At 52.0% G+C, this 12,500-nt stretch overlaps 4 protein-coding genes across 7 annotated transcripts in view; 2 read left to right on the top strand and 2 right to left on the bottom strand.

The window, feature by feature from the left end:
- Positions 1 to 3,247, bottom strand: part of LOC142988745 (metabotropic glutamate receptor 6-like) — a 6,417-nt gene extending 3,170 nt beyond the window's left edge. The window contains exons 1-5 of the mRNA XM_076137982.1: positions 2,690 to 3,247; positions 910 to 1,126; positions 694 to 829; positions 459 to 613; positions 79 to 219 (exon numbers count right to left, since the gene is read on the bottom strand). Of these exons, the coding sequence (XP_075994097.1) occupies positions 79 to 219; positions 459 to 613; positions 694 to 829; positions 910 to 1,126; positions 2,690 to 3,247 (1,207 nt within the window). The remainder of the gene's footprint in view (positions 1 to 78; positions 220 to 458; positions 614 to 693; positions 830 to 909; positions 1,127 to 2,689) is intronic.
- Positions 3,248 to 4,948: 1,701 nt separating this feature from the next.
- rad51c (RAD51 paralog C) lies at positions 4,949 to 6,648 on the bottom strand. The gene is made up of 3 exons (XM_076137983.1): positions 5,990 to 6,648; positions 5,662 to 5,878; positions 4,949 to 5,579 (listed from the first exon to the last, which is right to left on the bottom strand). The coding sequence occupies exons 1-3, from the start codon at positions 6,190 to 6,192 to the stop codon at positions 5,064 to 5,066; spliced, it is 936 nt and encodes a 311-aa protein (XP_075994098.1). The 5' UTR covers positions 6,193 to 6,648; the 3' UTR covers positions 4,949 to 5,063.
- A 135-nt stretch (positions 6,649 to 6,783) lies between these two features.
- Positions 6,784 to 8,931, top strand: abt1 (activator of basal transcription 1). The gene is made up of 5 exons (XM_076137980.1): positions 6,784 to 6,887; positions 7,030 to 7,458; positions 7,569 to 7,744; positions 7,965 to 8,150; positions 8,256 to 8,931. The coding sequence occupies exons 2-5, from the start codon at positions 7,041 to 7,043 to the stop codon at positions 8,433 to 8,435; spliced, it is 960 nt and encodes a 319-aa protein (XP_075994095.1). The 5' UTR covers positions 6,784 to 6,887; positions 7,030 to 7,040; the 3' UTR covers positions 8,436 to 8,931.
- A 98-nt stretch (positions 8,932 to 9,029) lies between these two features.
- cdk16 (cyclin dependent kinase 16) overlaps positions 9,030 to 12,500 on the top strand; it is an 8,854-nt gene continuing 5,383 nt past the window's right edge. The window contains exons 1-9 of one of the 4 annotated variants that reach the window (XM_076137976.1): positions 9,030 to 9,130; positions 10,064 to 10,279; positions 10,856 to 11,050; positions 11,175 to 11,293; positions 11,689 to 11,817; positions 11,927 to 11,983; positions 12,068 to 12,182; positions 12,294 to 12,388; positions 12,485 to 12,500. The exon at positions 12,485 to 12,500 is cut by the window's right edge and continues 47 nt beyond it. In XM_076137976.1, the coding sequence (XP_075994091.1) occupies positions 10,123 to 10,279; positions 10,856 to 11,050; positions 11,175 to 11,293; positions 11,689 to 11,817; positions 11,927 to 11,983; positions 12,068 to 12,182; positions 12,294 to 12,388; positions 12,485 to 12,500 (883 nt within the window). In that variant the 5' untranslated portion in view covers positions 9,030 to 9,130; positions 10,064 to 10,122. The remainder of the gene's footprint in view (positions 9,131 to 10,063; positions 10,280 to 10,855; positions 11,051 to 11,174; positions 11,294 to 11,688; positions 11,818 to 11,926; positions 11,984 to 12,067; positions 12,183 to 12,293; positions 12,389 to 12,484) is intronic. The other 3 variants (XM_076137977.1, XM_076137978.1, XM_076137979.1) reach the window with 3 other exon arrangements.

Raw genomic sequence — 12,500 nt, 5'->3', positions numbered from 1 at the left:
GCCTGAGCCAGGTGTGTGTGTGTGTGTGTGTGTGTGTGTGTGTGTGTGTGTGTGTGTGTGTGTGTGTGTGTGTGTTACCGGTGCATCTCTTCTTGTCAGGGTCCAGTTTGATTCCCGGTCGGGTCAGTTTGCACCTGAAGTCGTCCTCCCAGAACTCTGCAAACCAGATGTTCCTGCGGTTGTTCTCCAGAGAACGAGTCATGAAGTACTGATCAAAACCTGGAGAACAAGCAGGAGACATGCAGAAGAAGAGAGAGAGACACTCAAAGCCACGCCCACACCACTGCCTCGCTTCCTGTTTGGCAGAAAGGTTTTGAGCAGTCTGAGGGCGGAGCCTAAAGAGCAAAGGTTCTGATCTGAGCGTAGTCTGTGTTTGATTGGCTGAGACTTTAACCTTGCCCCCTGACCTTGACCTTTGACCCAGCTCCAGCCTGATTGCTGTGGTTGAGTGTGTTTACCGTCTATGGAGACTCGCTTTGGCAGGATGGTGACGGCGCCCTCAGCCACGTCCTCCAGCTCTGCGATGGGGGAACTCTTGGCTCCCCAACTGTCTGAGCCCACAAACAGGAAGTGGCCCGTCAGGTTAGCTCGCTTTGCTGCCTCCAGGACACGCCTGCCGGGGAGAGGGGAGGGGCTTACCGTCACTGTCTAAACGGATCAGTTGTGTATTGGAGTTTTGGTGTGTATTCTTACTTGATGTCGTCCTCGTTAGCGAAGATGATCACTCCTCTGGCGTTGCTCGTCTCCATCAGACGCTTGATGATTTTGTCGAACTCTCCGGCTGTCGGCTCTCGAGGAATCTTCACCGACTGAGCGATACACACCCCACCTGACAGACAGAGAGACAGACAGGTTCACAGAGAGAAGGACAGACTATAAGAGAGTAGATACCAGGTGTGAGGAACCCACCGGCCTCTCTGGAGATCTGCATGAACGCCTCCACGCCGCTCTCCCCGTAGTTCCCCTCTGACGCCAGCGTGGACACGTAGTTCCATCCCAGAGCTTTGACGATGTCCAGCATGGCCTGAGCCTGGTACGAGTCCGGAGGGACCACCCGGGAGAAGAAGTCGTAGCGGTTGTTGTCGCTCAGCTCAGGGGCGGTGGAGGCGTAACTCACCTGAGGGATCTGAGGAGGAAGAAGACACCTGAGCTCCGTCTGCACACGGCTGGGATCTACGGCTAAGAGCCACCAGGAGAACATACGTCTGTATGCTCACTTCAGGTGGAGGAAATGATTTGAACCTGCTGCTGGTTCCAGAGGTCATAAGGTCACAAGGTCACAAGGTCATGAGGTCATGTTTCACTTCCTCACCATCAACATGAAACAAACCACTACAGCTAAACAACAAATCACAGGAAGACCAAGGGCTCCACTGGGAACACTGGTGACACACACACACACACACACACACACACACACACAGGATTAGTGTGCAGAATATGTGCCAGAGCCTCAATAACCTGAGAGACAATCACATTAGCCCACAACACTGTGTGTGTGTGTGTGTGTGTGTGTGTGTGTGTGTGTGTGTGTGTGTGTGTGTGTGTGTGTGTGTGTGTGTGTATTTTTACAGATTAATGAGCTCCTAAAAACTGTCCTCATTATGACCATCATCATCATCATCATCATCATCATCGCCTTCATCATCATCATCATCATTACTGGGTTGACAGGGAAATGCCTCACTGGAGTGACACACACACACACACACACACACACACACACACACCCACACACACACACACACACACACACACAAAGCTGTCTGCTTAACAAAAAGCTAATAAATTGCCAAATGAAATTCCAGAACTTTTCTAGTGTTTCCATGGTGAAACATCACCATAGTAACCTTATAAATAGGAGGCAGTGGCTCAGTGGGTAGAGCTTCCACTTGGGAACCGGAGGGTCACTGATTCGAGCCCCTGCCGAGGTGCCCCTGAGCAAGGCACCGAACCCTCAATTGCTCCCCCCTCTGCGAAGGGTGGTGATGTAATGTAAGTCGCTTTGGATGAAAGCGTCTGCTGAATGATCGTAAATAAAATAAATAAATAAATGACACACACACACACAGACGGGACATCAGGACGTCCCTTGGTTGAGTTTTACAATCTGGCTTCACTACGGGGTTAAATGATTTTGACAAACGTCAGCAATAATCTAATAATCCTGTCAAAATGGACAGAGAACAATTAAACACACACACACACACACAGTCATTAAAAGCTTTTCTTGTTCCATCCAGACACAAAGTGTTTGTTAAAAACTATAATCCAGCCTCCAGACCCTGCTGTCCTCCACCTGTCTGTCCTCCACCCGTCTGTCCTCCACCTGTCTGTCCTCCACCCGTCTGTCCTCCACCCGTCTGTCCTCCACCCGTCTGTCCTCCACCTGTCTGTCCTCAACCTATCTGTCCTCCACCTGCCTGTCCTCCACCTGTCTGTCCTCTATCTGTCTGTCCTCTATCTGTCTGTCTTCCACCTGTCTGTCCTCCACCTGTCTGTCCTCCACCTGTCTCTCCTCAGAGAGGGGACTACCTCAGGAGGTCCATGAGCCCTGGCCACCATCTAACATCCCATCAACCAGCCAGAACATCTACGGACCAACAACCCATGGGCGTATCCTAGCAACCACCCCCTGACACCCAACCCCCCTCAGACAGGAGGCGAGCGGCTGCGTGAGTGACTTTACTTCAAACAGGCGCAGGATGTTGGCCACCATGATGGACACGGAGCTGGCCGAGGCTCCGATCACGCCCACCACGCGCTCCGGCTTCCTGATGATTGGCGGCTGTCCGTCAGAGCAGCGGATGTCGGAGGTGTCCTTCTGGATCAGAGCCTGGACGAAGGTGAGCGACTGCTCCAGGGCGTAGGTGTCTCTGGAGCAGGTGTCCAGGATCCTGGCGCCCAGCGTGATGTTGGGCAGCAGGTCCGGGTCGCTGTTGATCTGGTCCAGAGCGTACAGCATGGCCTCCATACGGTGGATCCCCTTCTCCTTCTTCAGGTCCCCACAGGGCAGGCCGTGGGGCCCCCGGGCGTGCACGGGGAACAGGCCGCCCAGCGTGATGTCCCCGGGGATCTTGATGGAGTACGGCTGGACGTGCTGCTGGGACGAGCTCACCGACGCCACCTGGACACCCAGCCACGCCCAGAAGAACCACAGGAGGCGGGGCCAGCCGGGTGACTGATGAAGAAGATTACCATGAAGGTGTTGAGGGAGGAAGGAGGGGGCGGCGGCTGATGATGTCATAATGAGGGGACATTCAGTGGTTAGTGTTCATCCTCCTGGAGGCACCTGAGGGGAGATCAAGGTCCTCAGTCAATCAATCACTTCATCAATCACACTGAGTCACAACACAGGTCCGCTGCGTTCATATCCAGGTTTGAGGAGAGTTTGATCCCTTCTGAGTCTGACAGGCTGATGGACCTGAGTCCTTCCTGCCCTGTCCTAGGGCTCAGCCTGCTCTGAATGTGGACCAGCTGAGTCTGAGTGAGACAGACGGCTCCACAATACTTCACCTTATAAAAGTACCACCGTCAGGGAGATCAGGAGACATTTAGTCAGAGGATCAGCTGAGTCTCACATCACAATCACACTCAGAAACTAAACGGAGCAGCGTGAGCAGTCCAACATGACGTCATAATCACTCAGTAAAACAATAGAAAGTAAAGGCAGCATAGAAACATGAGGGTAGATCTTCTTCTTCTTCATGAAGCTCGGATGTCCCGGATGTTTCCGTGGTCACAGAAGTGACCTCACTTTTTCTTCCTATATGTCGTTAAACTCTCATTTCTCCGTTAAAGTGGTTGATTCTTACCGGAGCGGAGTCTCATCTCCTCCCGGTCCGCAACGACGCGCTGCTGCTCCGGATCCGTCCAGAGACCTGAACCCGAACCTGAACCTGAACCTGCCAGTGAGTCAGTCTGACCCCAAAGTCCCGCACCGGGATCCGAGTGATCCTCTACACTCCTGCTGCGGCTCCGGTCAGCGGAGGACTGAAGCCCTGAACACCTGTCTGTCTCTCACCCTCTCTCTCTCTCTCCCTGTCTCTGTCCCTCCCTCCCTCCCTCCCTCTCCCTGTCTCTGTCCCTCCCTCCCTCCCTCTCCCTGTCTCTGTCCCTCCCTTACACTCTCTCTCTCCCTGACTCTCTGTCTCTCCCTCACTCTCTCTCTCTTCCTCACTCTCTGCCTGTCTGTCTCTCTGCCTGTCTGTCTGAACAGCTTTTATAATCAGTTGACTCTGAATAAAACTACATCAACAACAGAGATCACATCCATATAAGTACAGTTTGTGTGTGTGTGTGTGTGTGTGTACAGTTAAGTGTGACTTCTCGGAGTGGAGCATCTTTCTTCTTCATCATCATCATCGTCACATGTTCCTCTCATCACATCATCATGTCGCTGTGCTGCCGTCAGACAGACAGACAGACGCAGAGACAGACAGAGCCTGAGATTGATTGACAGATGAGGCGGGAGGTCACGTGACCCTCAGCGATGAAACGCGACATTAATGATGGAAACATGTTCACACACACGCTCTTTATGTATTCCTGTTTCTCTCTCTCACACACACTCACACTCTAATGAGCTGCGGACTCCCCCTGCTGGACAGAAACACAAACTGCAGCAGGTGTGAGCCAGGTTCCTCAGCCAGGAGGATCCAGCAGTAAGTCCATACGTGTGTGTACTGTACTGTACAACATATATATATATATGTAAAGGTGTGTGTGTGTATTTTGTTGCTTTACCTGCATCCTGTCAGCTTCAACTCCATTTGTGTTGCAGTTCTTCTTACATATGACCATATAAGGCTGTGTGTGAAGGGTTAATGATGAAGATGGATGAAGATAAAGGGAAATTGTGGATGCCACATCATCATCATCATCAACATGTAGTCAATCAATAATGTAAAGGGAATAAGAACACAAATCAGTTTCCAAGTACTAAGAAGATAATTTAATGTGTAACACACACACACACACACACACACACACACACACACACACACACACACACACACACACACACACACACACACACACACACACACACACACACACACAGATCAGCTGGGGTTCTGCTGGCTCTCAGCTGATTGGTCCTGGTGTGTTCTGGCCCGTTTCCTCTGGTTTCCTGTAGAGCTGTGCGGCTCTTGTGATTGGTCGACGTCTCTGAAGCCGTCAGCCGTGATCTGGTATTGGACGGTGGTGTCTGTGTGAGCCGGGGATTTTAAAATGGAGGCCAGGCGCAGCCCGCTCTCCCAGCGGAGGAGGAGCCTCTGTGAGGCGGCGTGACCCCAGGTCTCCCCCAGGGCGGGGACCAGCTGAGATTGGCCGTGCCGCAGTTTGGTGGTCATATGATTGGTTATCACCACGGCTATGTTATGAGTGGTTGCCATGGAGATGAGCTGCTGGGCGAGGCCATTGAGGAGGCGGGTTCTATGCGACAGGTCGTCAAACTGCTGTCTGAACGGGTAGGCGATGCTGTCGATCACCAGGAGGCGGACCCTCGGGTGCTGGGACAGGAAGTCGGGCAGCAGGTGGACCTCTGCCAGGAGCTCCACGTAGTCATAGCAACGCAGCTGGGAGAACACAGTAAGTGACCAATCAACATCGGAAACCATCACTGGTCTACCTCGTTTCCATAACAACCTGCCCACTCACTACAAACAGGTCAGACAGGATAGTTTCCACGGTGAACATCTCCATGGCGGCACGCTGCTCGTCATCCTCGGCCAACAGCGAGCAGTGACGGACGGCGGCCGTGGCGATGTCCTCCACACGCTGGACCAGGAAGCTCCCCTCTGTGTCAACAAACACAACCTGGCCGCCAACGCCACCAAAACACTCTGGGATCTGAGCGTCCACCGCCACCTGGAGGCTGAGGGAGGGAGGAAGGGAGAGAGAGGAAGGGAGAGGGAGAGGTGAGAGAGAGAGACAGAGAGAGGTGAGAGAGAGACAAAGAGTGAGAGAGAGTGAGTGCCTGTCTCACCTCAGCTGTGTCTTTCCCACCCCAGGTCCTCCACATATCTCTGTTGTTTTCCCAACAGGAAGTCCTCCTCCCAGCGCAGCGTCCAGAGCCGAGCAGAAGGTCACGATGCTCCTCAGCTCCTCCTCCTTCTGTAGGAGCTCCAGGGCCGTCACAGAGGGGGCTCCTGCTCCTCCTCCTCCTCCTCCGGCTCCTGCTCCCCACATCTCTGTGTCTCATTGGCCAACAAGCGTGAGAGAGAGAAGCTCTATAAGTTCCTGTAATGACCCGTATGTTCGCTGTAAGGAGGCAGAAGGTCCGAGCCGCTTTGGAGACGAAATCCGCTGAACTTTGACCCCGGGACACAAAGAGACGAACCGGAGCCTTCCTCTCTGAAGTGTCGCATAAACATGGCTAACAGCTAACAGCTAACGGCCAGCTCAAACAACCCGCCATGAATGATACCCACAATGCCTTTCGCTCTGAAACAGCGCCGAGGCCATAGATACAAACCGACTTCCGCTTTGGCTTTTCAACATACGAGTTGTTTTGAGGGATTGTTGGGTTTCAAATAAACATTTTCGCGGTGGTAGCTTTTAACGAACATTTAAAGGATTAAATCAAACACTTTAACTCACCGTGTCTCGCCTGGAGCATCATTTACATCATTTGTTTGTTATAAACTACACTGTCCGTCCCTTAAACAGTACTTTAATGTCTTGGGAGTTTCACACGAAAACCTCTTGAAGGCTTAGTGTGCTTTTATTTTGAAGATAGTTACGGAAGTTGTGTGTGCTCGATTTACCAATTCACAGACGTCATCCAATCGCGACTTGTTCCACACGTGAGCGCAAACATCGTAAGCTGTGTTTATAAACGCTGAACTCTGCGGCTCAGCTCGACTCTTACTCCTGAACTGAAGGTAAGACTCCATTATTAAGTTTAACAGGAAGTAGAAAAGTCTATGATGTTACGGTAAACACGGGAAATGAGGATAGACGGAGTCACAGAGTAAAGAGGCGCTGCCTTAGCAGACCTTTGACCCTGTTCATTATCATTTCTAGTTAGCAGAAAGATGGAGAGAAGAGAGGAAGAGGAGGAGGTTCTGAGGGAGGAGGAGGCTCAGAGGGAGGAAGAGGAGGAGGAGGAGGCGGCGGCTCATAGGGAGGAGGAGAAGGCTGCAACAGATCAGGGAGGTGATGAAGAAGAAGATGATGCAGAAGATGGCGATGAGGCAGAACAGAGGGATGATGATGATGATGACGACGACGACGACGACGACGACAACCAAGAAGAAGATGGTGATGATGAAGATGCTCCCAGTGCAAAGAAGAAGAGAGTCAATCAGAAAGGTGTCACGTCCTGTTCAGACAGGAAGTGTGTTCCAGGGATCATCTACCTGGGTCACATCCCCCCCAGGCTCCGCCCCAAACACCTGAGGAACATGCTGTCACCCTACGGAGAGATCGGACGTATCTTCCTGCAGCCTGAAGGTAACACGCACACACACACACACACACACACACACACACACACACACACACACACACACACACACACACACACACACACACACTCATCCCCTCCTCCTCCTTCTCCTCAGATGGGCGTGTCCAGAGGAAGAAGAAGCGGTCTGGTCTGAGGAGGTGTGACTTCACAGAGGGGTGGGTGGAGTTTAGGGACAAACGCCTCGCTAAGCGTGTTGTGGCGTCGCTACATAACACGCCTATGGGCACCAGGAAGCGCCAACGCTTCAGCTCAGACCTGTGGAGCATCAAGGTACCTGTCTGTCTCTCTACCCCTCTGTCACTCTACCTGTCTGTCTGTTAACCTGTCTGTCTCTCTCCCTGTCTCACTGTCTGTCTCTCTACCTGTCTCACTGTCTGTCTTTACATGTCTCCCTCTCTCCCTGTCTGTCTCTTTACCTGTCTCACTGTCTGTCTTTACTTGTCTCTCTCTCTCCCTGTCTCTCTCTCTCTGCCTGTCTGTCTCTCTGCAGTACCTGCACAGGTTCCAGTGGACTCACCTGAGCGAGCGGCTGGCGTACGAGCAGACGGTCCTCCAGCAGAGACTGAGGACAGAAGTGTCTCAGGCCAAGAGGGAGACAAACTTCTACCTGAACAATGTGGACAAGAGTCTTCACCTGGACAAACAGAGGAAGAGGAAGAGGAGGGACGGCCAACAGGTGGCGCTTTTAAGTCCAAACCAACAGCAGCGTGTATATGCAGTGAACATCACAGCCTCTGGGGGCGCCAGCAGCTCGTTGTTAAACTTGATTTGTCTCCTTCAGGTGGAGGAGAAGACGTGGGACTTTACTCAGCGTCGGACGGAGGAGGAGATCCAGATGAAGAAGAAACAGAGAGGCTCCGTGTCCAAGAAGCACCTGGACCAGGCCCGAGTCATCCAACAGAAGAGCCAATCCAACGTCTCCCTGCTCGCCAAGATCTTCAACTCCAGCCAATCACAGTGATGCCAGCCGATCAGAAGCAGAGCGGGATGAGGCGGACATGTTTGGAGACAGAAGCTGTGGTGACCTGTGTGAACTCCACTTCAGTTTACGTGTGTGAATGAAGCCCCGCCCCCTGTTACAGCCGCCAGGGGGCGGAGCTGAGCCCAATAAGTGACTAACAGTGGATGAAGCTGAAGGAGCTCTGGCTCAACACTGACTGTGTAATGCTGCCCCCTGGTGGCGCCTTTAACACGGCCCTGGCTATAAAGCACACGTGACAGACAATGTGTTTGTTATTGTATGATGTAAACATAATGTGGGTTATGGACTCATGGTCCTGCGGACCTGAGAGGGACTGTACAACATGTTAGAGCTGCTGACTGTACAACATGTTAGAGCTGCTGACTGTACAACATGTTAGAGCTGCAGGGAGGAGACAGAGCCGCTCTACATCAACACAGACAGCTCTCTGTAACCATGTAACTATTTAAACAATAATATCATTTATAGAGAACAATCGAATGTGTCGTTGGTGACTGATGTAGGAGTCTTCAGAAGGGGCGGGGTCAGCGGTGAGCTCGGTGTGCTCACCGGGACTCGCCGGCGGACAGCGGAGCGGAGCAGCAACATGGCTGCAGATTACTGGGAGCGGGCTGCGGTGGGACCGTTGGCCTGAAGCGGAACCGAGCCAGAGAGAACCCGGGACGAACCCGCCGGTAAGTACGAGGCAGAACCGCGGCTCGGTCCGGACGCAAAAACAGGCCAGATGTTCGGTTTGGGGAAAGCGGGTTGTGTTCGTGAGCTCCAGCGATCAGCCTGCACCGCCCCCGCTGCTATTTATACCGCACCGTGACATTTACAGCAGGAAGTAGACGGAGCCCGCTCACACACACAAACAGCGTAATAACGCAGGAAGCCGCAGAGATTAGACGACAACAAACATTGAATACACTGTTAGCACGCGGCTAGCTGTGCGCGCCCGTGTGTTTCTTTATCTGCATTCTACACAACAACAAAGGCAGCAGCTGTCAGCTAGCTAACCTGCTGCAGGTGTTAGCAGCTAAAGAGCTCAAAGCTTTGAAACCGAAGCTGACATGAGTGACTCACGGAGTCACAGTAACATGAGTGAGTCACAGTAACACGGAGTGTGTTCGACATCCCACTGGTGACGTAATGAAGCGTTGTTACTCATTAGTTCTGACTGATTGACACATTAGCCGTTAGCTACATGTCTGTCTTCTGTTTCTTTTGTAAATAAAGGAATCTTATTTTCATCTGAGTGTGTGATAATGTGCAGTCCACCAGGTAGCGCTATAACAACTCATAAGTTACTGCCCCACGGGTTACCATGGTAACGTTCCGGTACTAACCGGGGATGGAAATGGGGGCGGAGCAAAGGCTCGAACCCGCGGCCCAGGTTCTGACAGAAACCCGATGCTGGTAACAGATTTCTATTCATAGGCCAGCTGAGGGCAAAGGTCATGTGGTTCTCACGTGACACTGATTCCTCAATATTTGAATGTGAAGATAGAACTGTGACACACACTGTGTTGGTAGTCGTAGTAACCATAGTTACCATAGTAACGCAGTCTGCTGTATGTATGTGTATGTATTAAGGTGTTAGCCAATCAGCTGTGACCTGTCTGCAGGTGTGTCCAGGCTGGCTGCCCCGCCCCCCTCAGCGTCACGCCCCCCTCTGCCCCCCCTCATGGAGAGGATGAGAAAAATCAAACGGCAGCTGTCACTCACTCTGGGGAGGGGCGGGGCCGGAGGCGGGGATAGAACACTCAGCGAGACCATGGCCCAGGAGGTGACATCACACAGTGACTCAGGTACACAGGAAGTGACATCACACAGTGACTCAGGTACACAGGAAGTCATCACAGCTGCACAGGAACACGCATGACCTGTGATCACGGGCTGCAGATTCAATTAAGGATTGGAAAAATATGAGAAATCAATAAAACTATTTTGTTTGGCACGTGGATAAAGATCTGTAACATAAACAGACCGTGTCTCCATGGTTACGGAGGACACAGCCTCCATTTTTGTTGAGTCATTGTAAACATGGGACTGGAGAGGCTGAAGGAGGCGGAGCCTGATCTCTAAAATAGCCAATGAGGTGGAAGCAGGCAGAAAGTGGAACAGGAGTTGAGGGTTTGATTCCTGCTGGGATCCACAGTGAAAACTGCATGCAGCCAGTTTCCCTGTGATTGATCTGATTGGTTGTTTGGTTCTATGATTTGATTGGTCGCTCTCTCTCCTCCCATGTCTTTAGTTTTGTCTTTTTGTTTTTTCACTCGTCACGCTTTTCTTATTTCTACTAAATCAACCAATCACTGCTTTACTCCTCCCACTCCTTCTCTTCCTCTCTCTCTCCTCTCCCCTCCTCCCCTCACCCCCCTCCTCCTCCCTTCCTCCCCCCCTGCTTGCCGTCTCAGAGGTGGGCTCCATGCGTGGGTCCACAGGAGGTGTAAAGGTCAGAGGAGGTTCAGGAAAGACGGGAGCATCTTCCTCGTCCTCCTCTTCCTCTCTGTCTGTTCAGGCTCTCCTCCAGTCCTACAGCAGCTCCCTGAGGAGGCCTCGAGGTCTGGGGCGGAGCCTAAGCTCCTACCTCAACCACGCCACCAGACTGGGTACAGATACTCCCAACACACTGCAGTACTGAAGCCACGCCCCCCCACTGAGTAGAGACACTCCATACTGAAGTCATGAGAGGACTGTGTGTGTGTGTGTGTGTGTGTGTGTGTATGTGTTCAGAAATCGTTCATGAGGATGTGAAGATGAGTTCAGATGGAGAGAGCGACCCGGCCTCTTCCTCAGATGATGTTCAGAGTCCAGTTAGAGTCCGACTGAGGAACAAGAAGATCTCAACAGAGGTACACACACACACACACACACACACACTCACTCACTCACTCACTCACTCACTCACTCACTCACTCACTCACTCACACACTCACACACACACACACACACACACTCACTCACACACTCACTCACTCACTCACTCACTCACTCACACACTCACTCACTCACTCACTCACTCACTCACTCACACACTCACTCACTCACTCACACACTCACTCACTCACACACACTCACTCACTCACTCACTCACTCACTCACTCACTCACTCACTCACTCACTCACTCACACACACACACTCACTCACTCACTCACTCACTCACTCACTCACTCACTCACTCACTCACTCACTCACTCACTCTCACACACACACACACTCTGATCTCTTGTCCTGGTTGTCTTTCAGGACATCAACAAGCGTCTGTCCCTTCCTGCAGACATCCGTCTTCCTGATGGCTACCTGGAGAAGTTTAACCTGATTGGTCCATCTCTGTTTGAGCAGCCTATCAGCAGGCGTCTCCGCCGAGTCTCTCTGGTACAATCTGAATGTTCCTCTGTTCACAGTTAAGTCTCCTGTCTCTCTATATACCAAACCCCTACATTCGCCTGTCTCTCCCTCTGCCTGTCTGTCTGTCTCCCTGCAGTCAGAGATTGGTTTTGGGAAACTGGAGACGTACATCAAACTGGACAAACTGGGAGAGGTGAGGAGACCATCAACCAATCAGAGTGTCTCACCTCAAACAAATGTCTGACCTGTCTGTCTCTCTGACCCGTCTCCCCCTCAGGGCACCTATGCCACAGTATACAAGGGTCGCAGCAAACTGACAGATAATCTGGTGGCCCTGAAGGAGATCCGTCTGGAACACGAGGAAGGAGCTCCGTGTACGGCCATCAGAGAAGGTAGGACCACCACGAGTACTCGGTACCTCAACACACTCAGTACCTCAGTACCACCTTCAGTACCACAGCACCCTCAGTGCTAACGTGTGTGTGTGTGTGTTTCTACCTCAGTGTCTCTGTTGAAGGATCTGAAACACGCCAACATCGTCACGCTCCACGACATCATCCACACACAGAAGTCTCTCACACTGGTGTTTGAGTATCTGGTGAGACACACACACACACACACACACACACACAGACGCACACACAGTGTTTTTCTTCCTTTGACATGTGTGTGTGTGTGTGTGTGTGTGTTCCAGGATAAAGATCTTAAAC

The sequence above is a fragment of the Genypterus blacodes genome, unplaced genomic scaffold (genome assembly GCF_046128005.1).
Source record: "Genypterus blacodes isolate CSIRO-AG114 ecotype Tasmania unplaced genomic scaffold, CSIRO-AGI_Gbla_v1 ptg000347l_1, whole genome shotgun sequence".
Taxonomy (NCBI): Eukaryota; Metazoa; Chordata; class Actinopteri; order Ophidiiformes; family Ophidiidae; genus Genypterus; species Genypterus blacodes.
This window is presented reverse-complemented; position numbering and strand designations above follow the sequence as displayed.

Excerpts from the sequence above, each read along its gene's own strand:
- rad51c (XM_076137983.1), bottom strand. The coding sequence starts at position 6,192 with ATGTGGGGAGCAGGAGCCGGAGGAGGAGGAGGAGGAGCAGGAGCCCCC. Across the intron at positions 5,879-5,989 it reads GTGGGAAAGACACAGCTGAG|CCTCCAGGTGGCGGTGGACG; the intron begins GTGAGACAGGCA and ends TCCCTCCCTCAG. Across the intron at positions 5,580-5,661 it reads TCCTGTCTGACCTGTTTGTA|CTGCGTTGCTATGACTACGT; the intron begins GTGAGTGGGCAG and ends GTGTTCTCCCAG.
- abt1 (XM_076137980.1), top strand. The coding sequence starts at position 7,041 with ATGGAGAGAAGAGAGGAAGAGGAGGAGGTTCTGAGGGAGGAGGAGGCT. Across the intron at positions 7,459-7,568 it reads TATCTTCCTGCAGCCTGAAG|ATGGGCGTGTCCAGAGGAAG; the intron begins GTAACACGCACA and ends CCTTCTCCTCAG. Across the intron at positions 7,745-7,964 it reads CAGACCTGTGGAGCATCAAG|TACCTGCACAGGTTCCAGTG; the intron begins GTACCTGTCTGT and ends GTCTCTCTGCAG.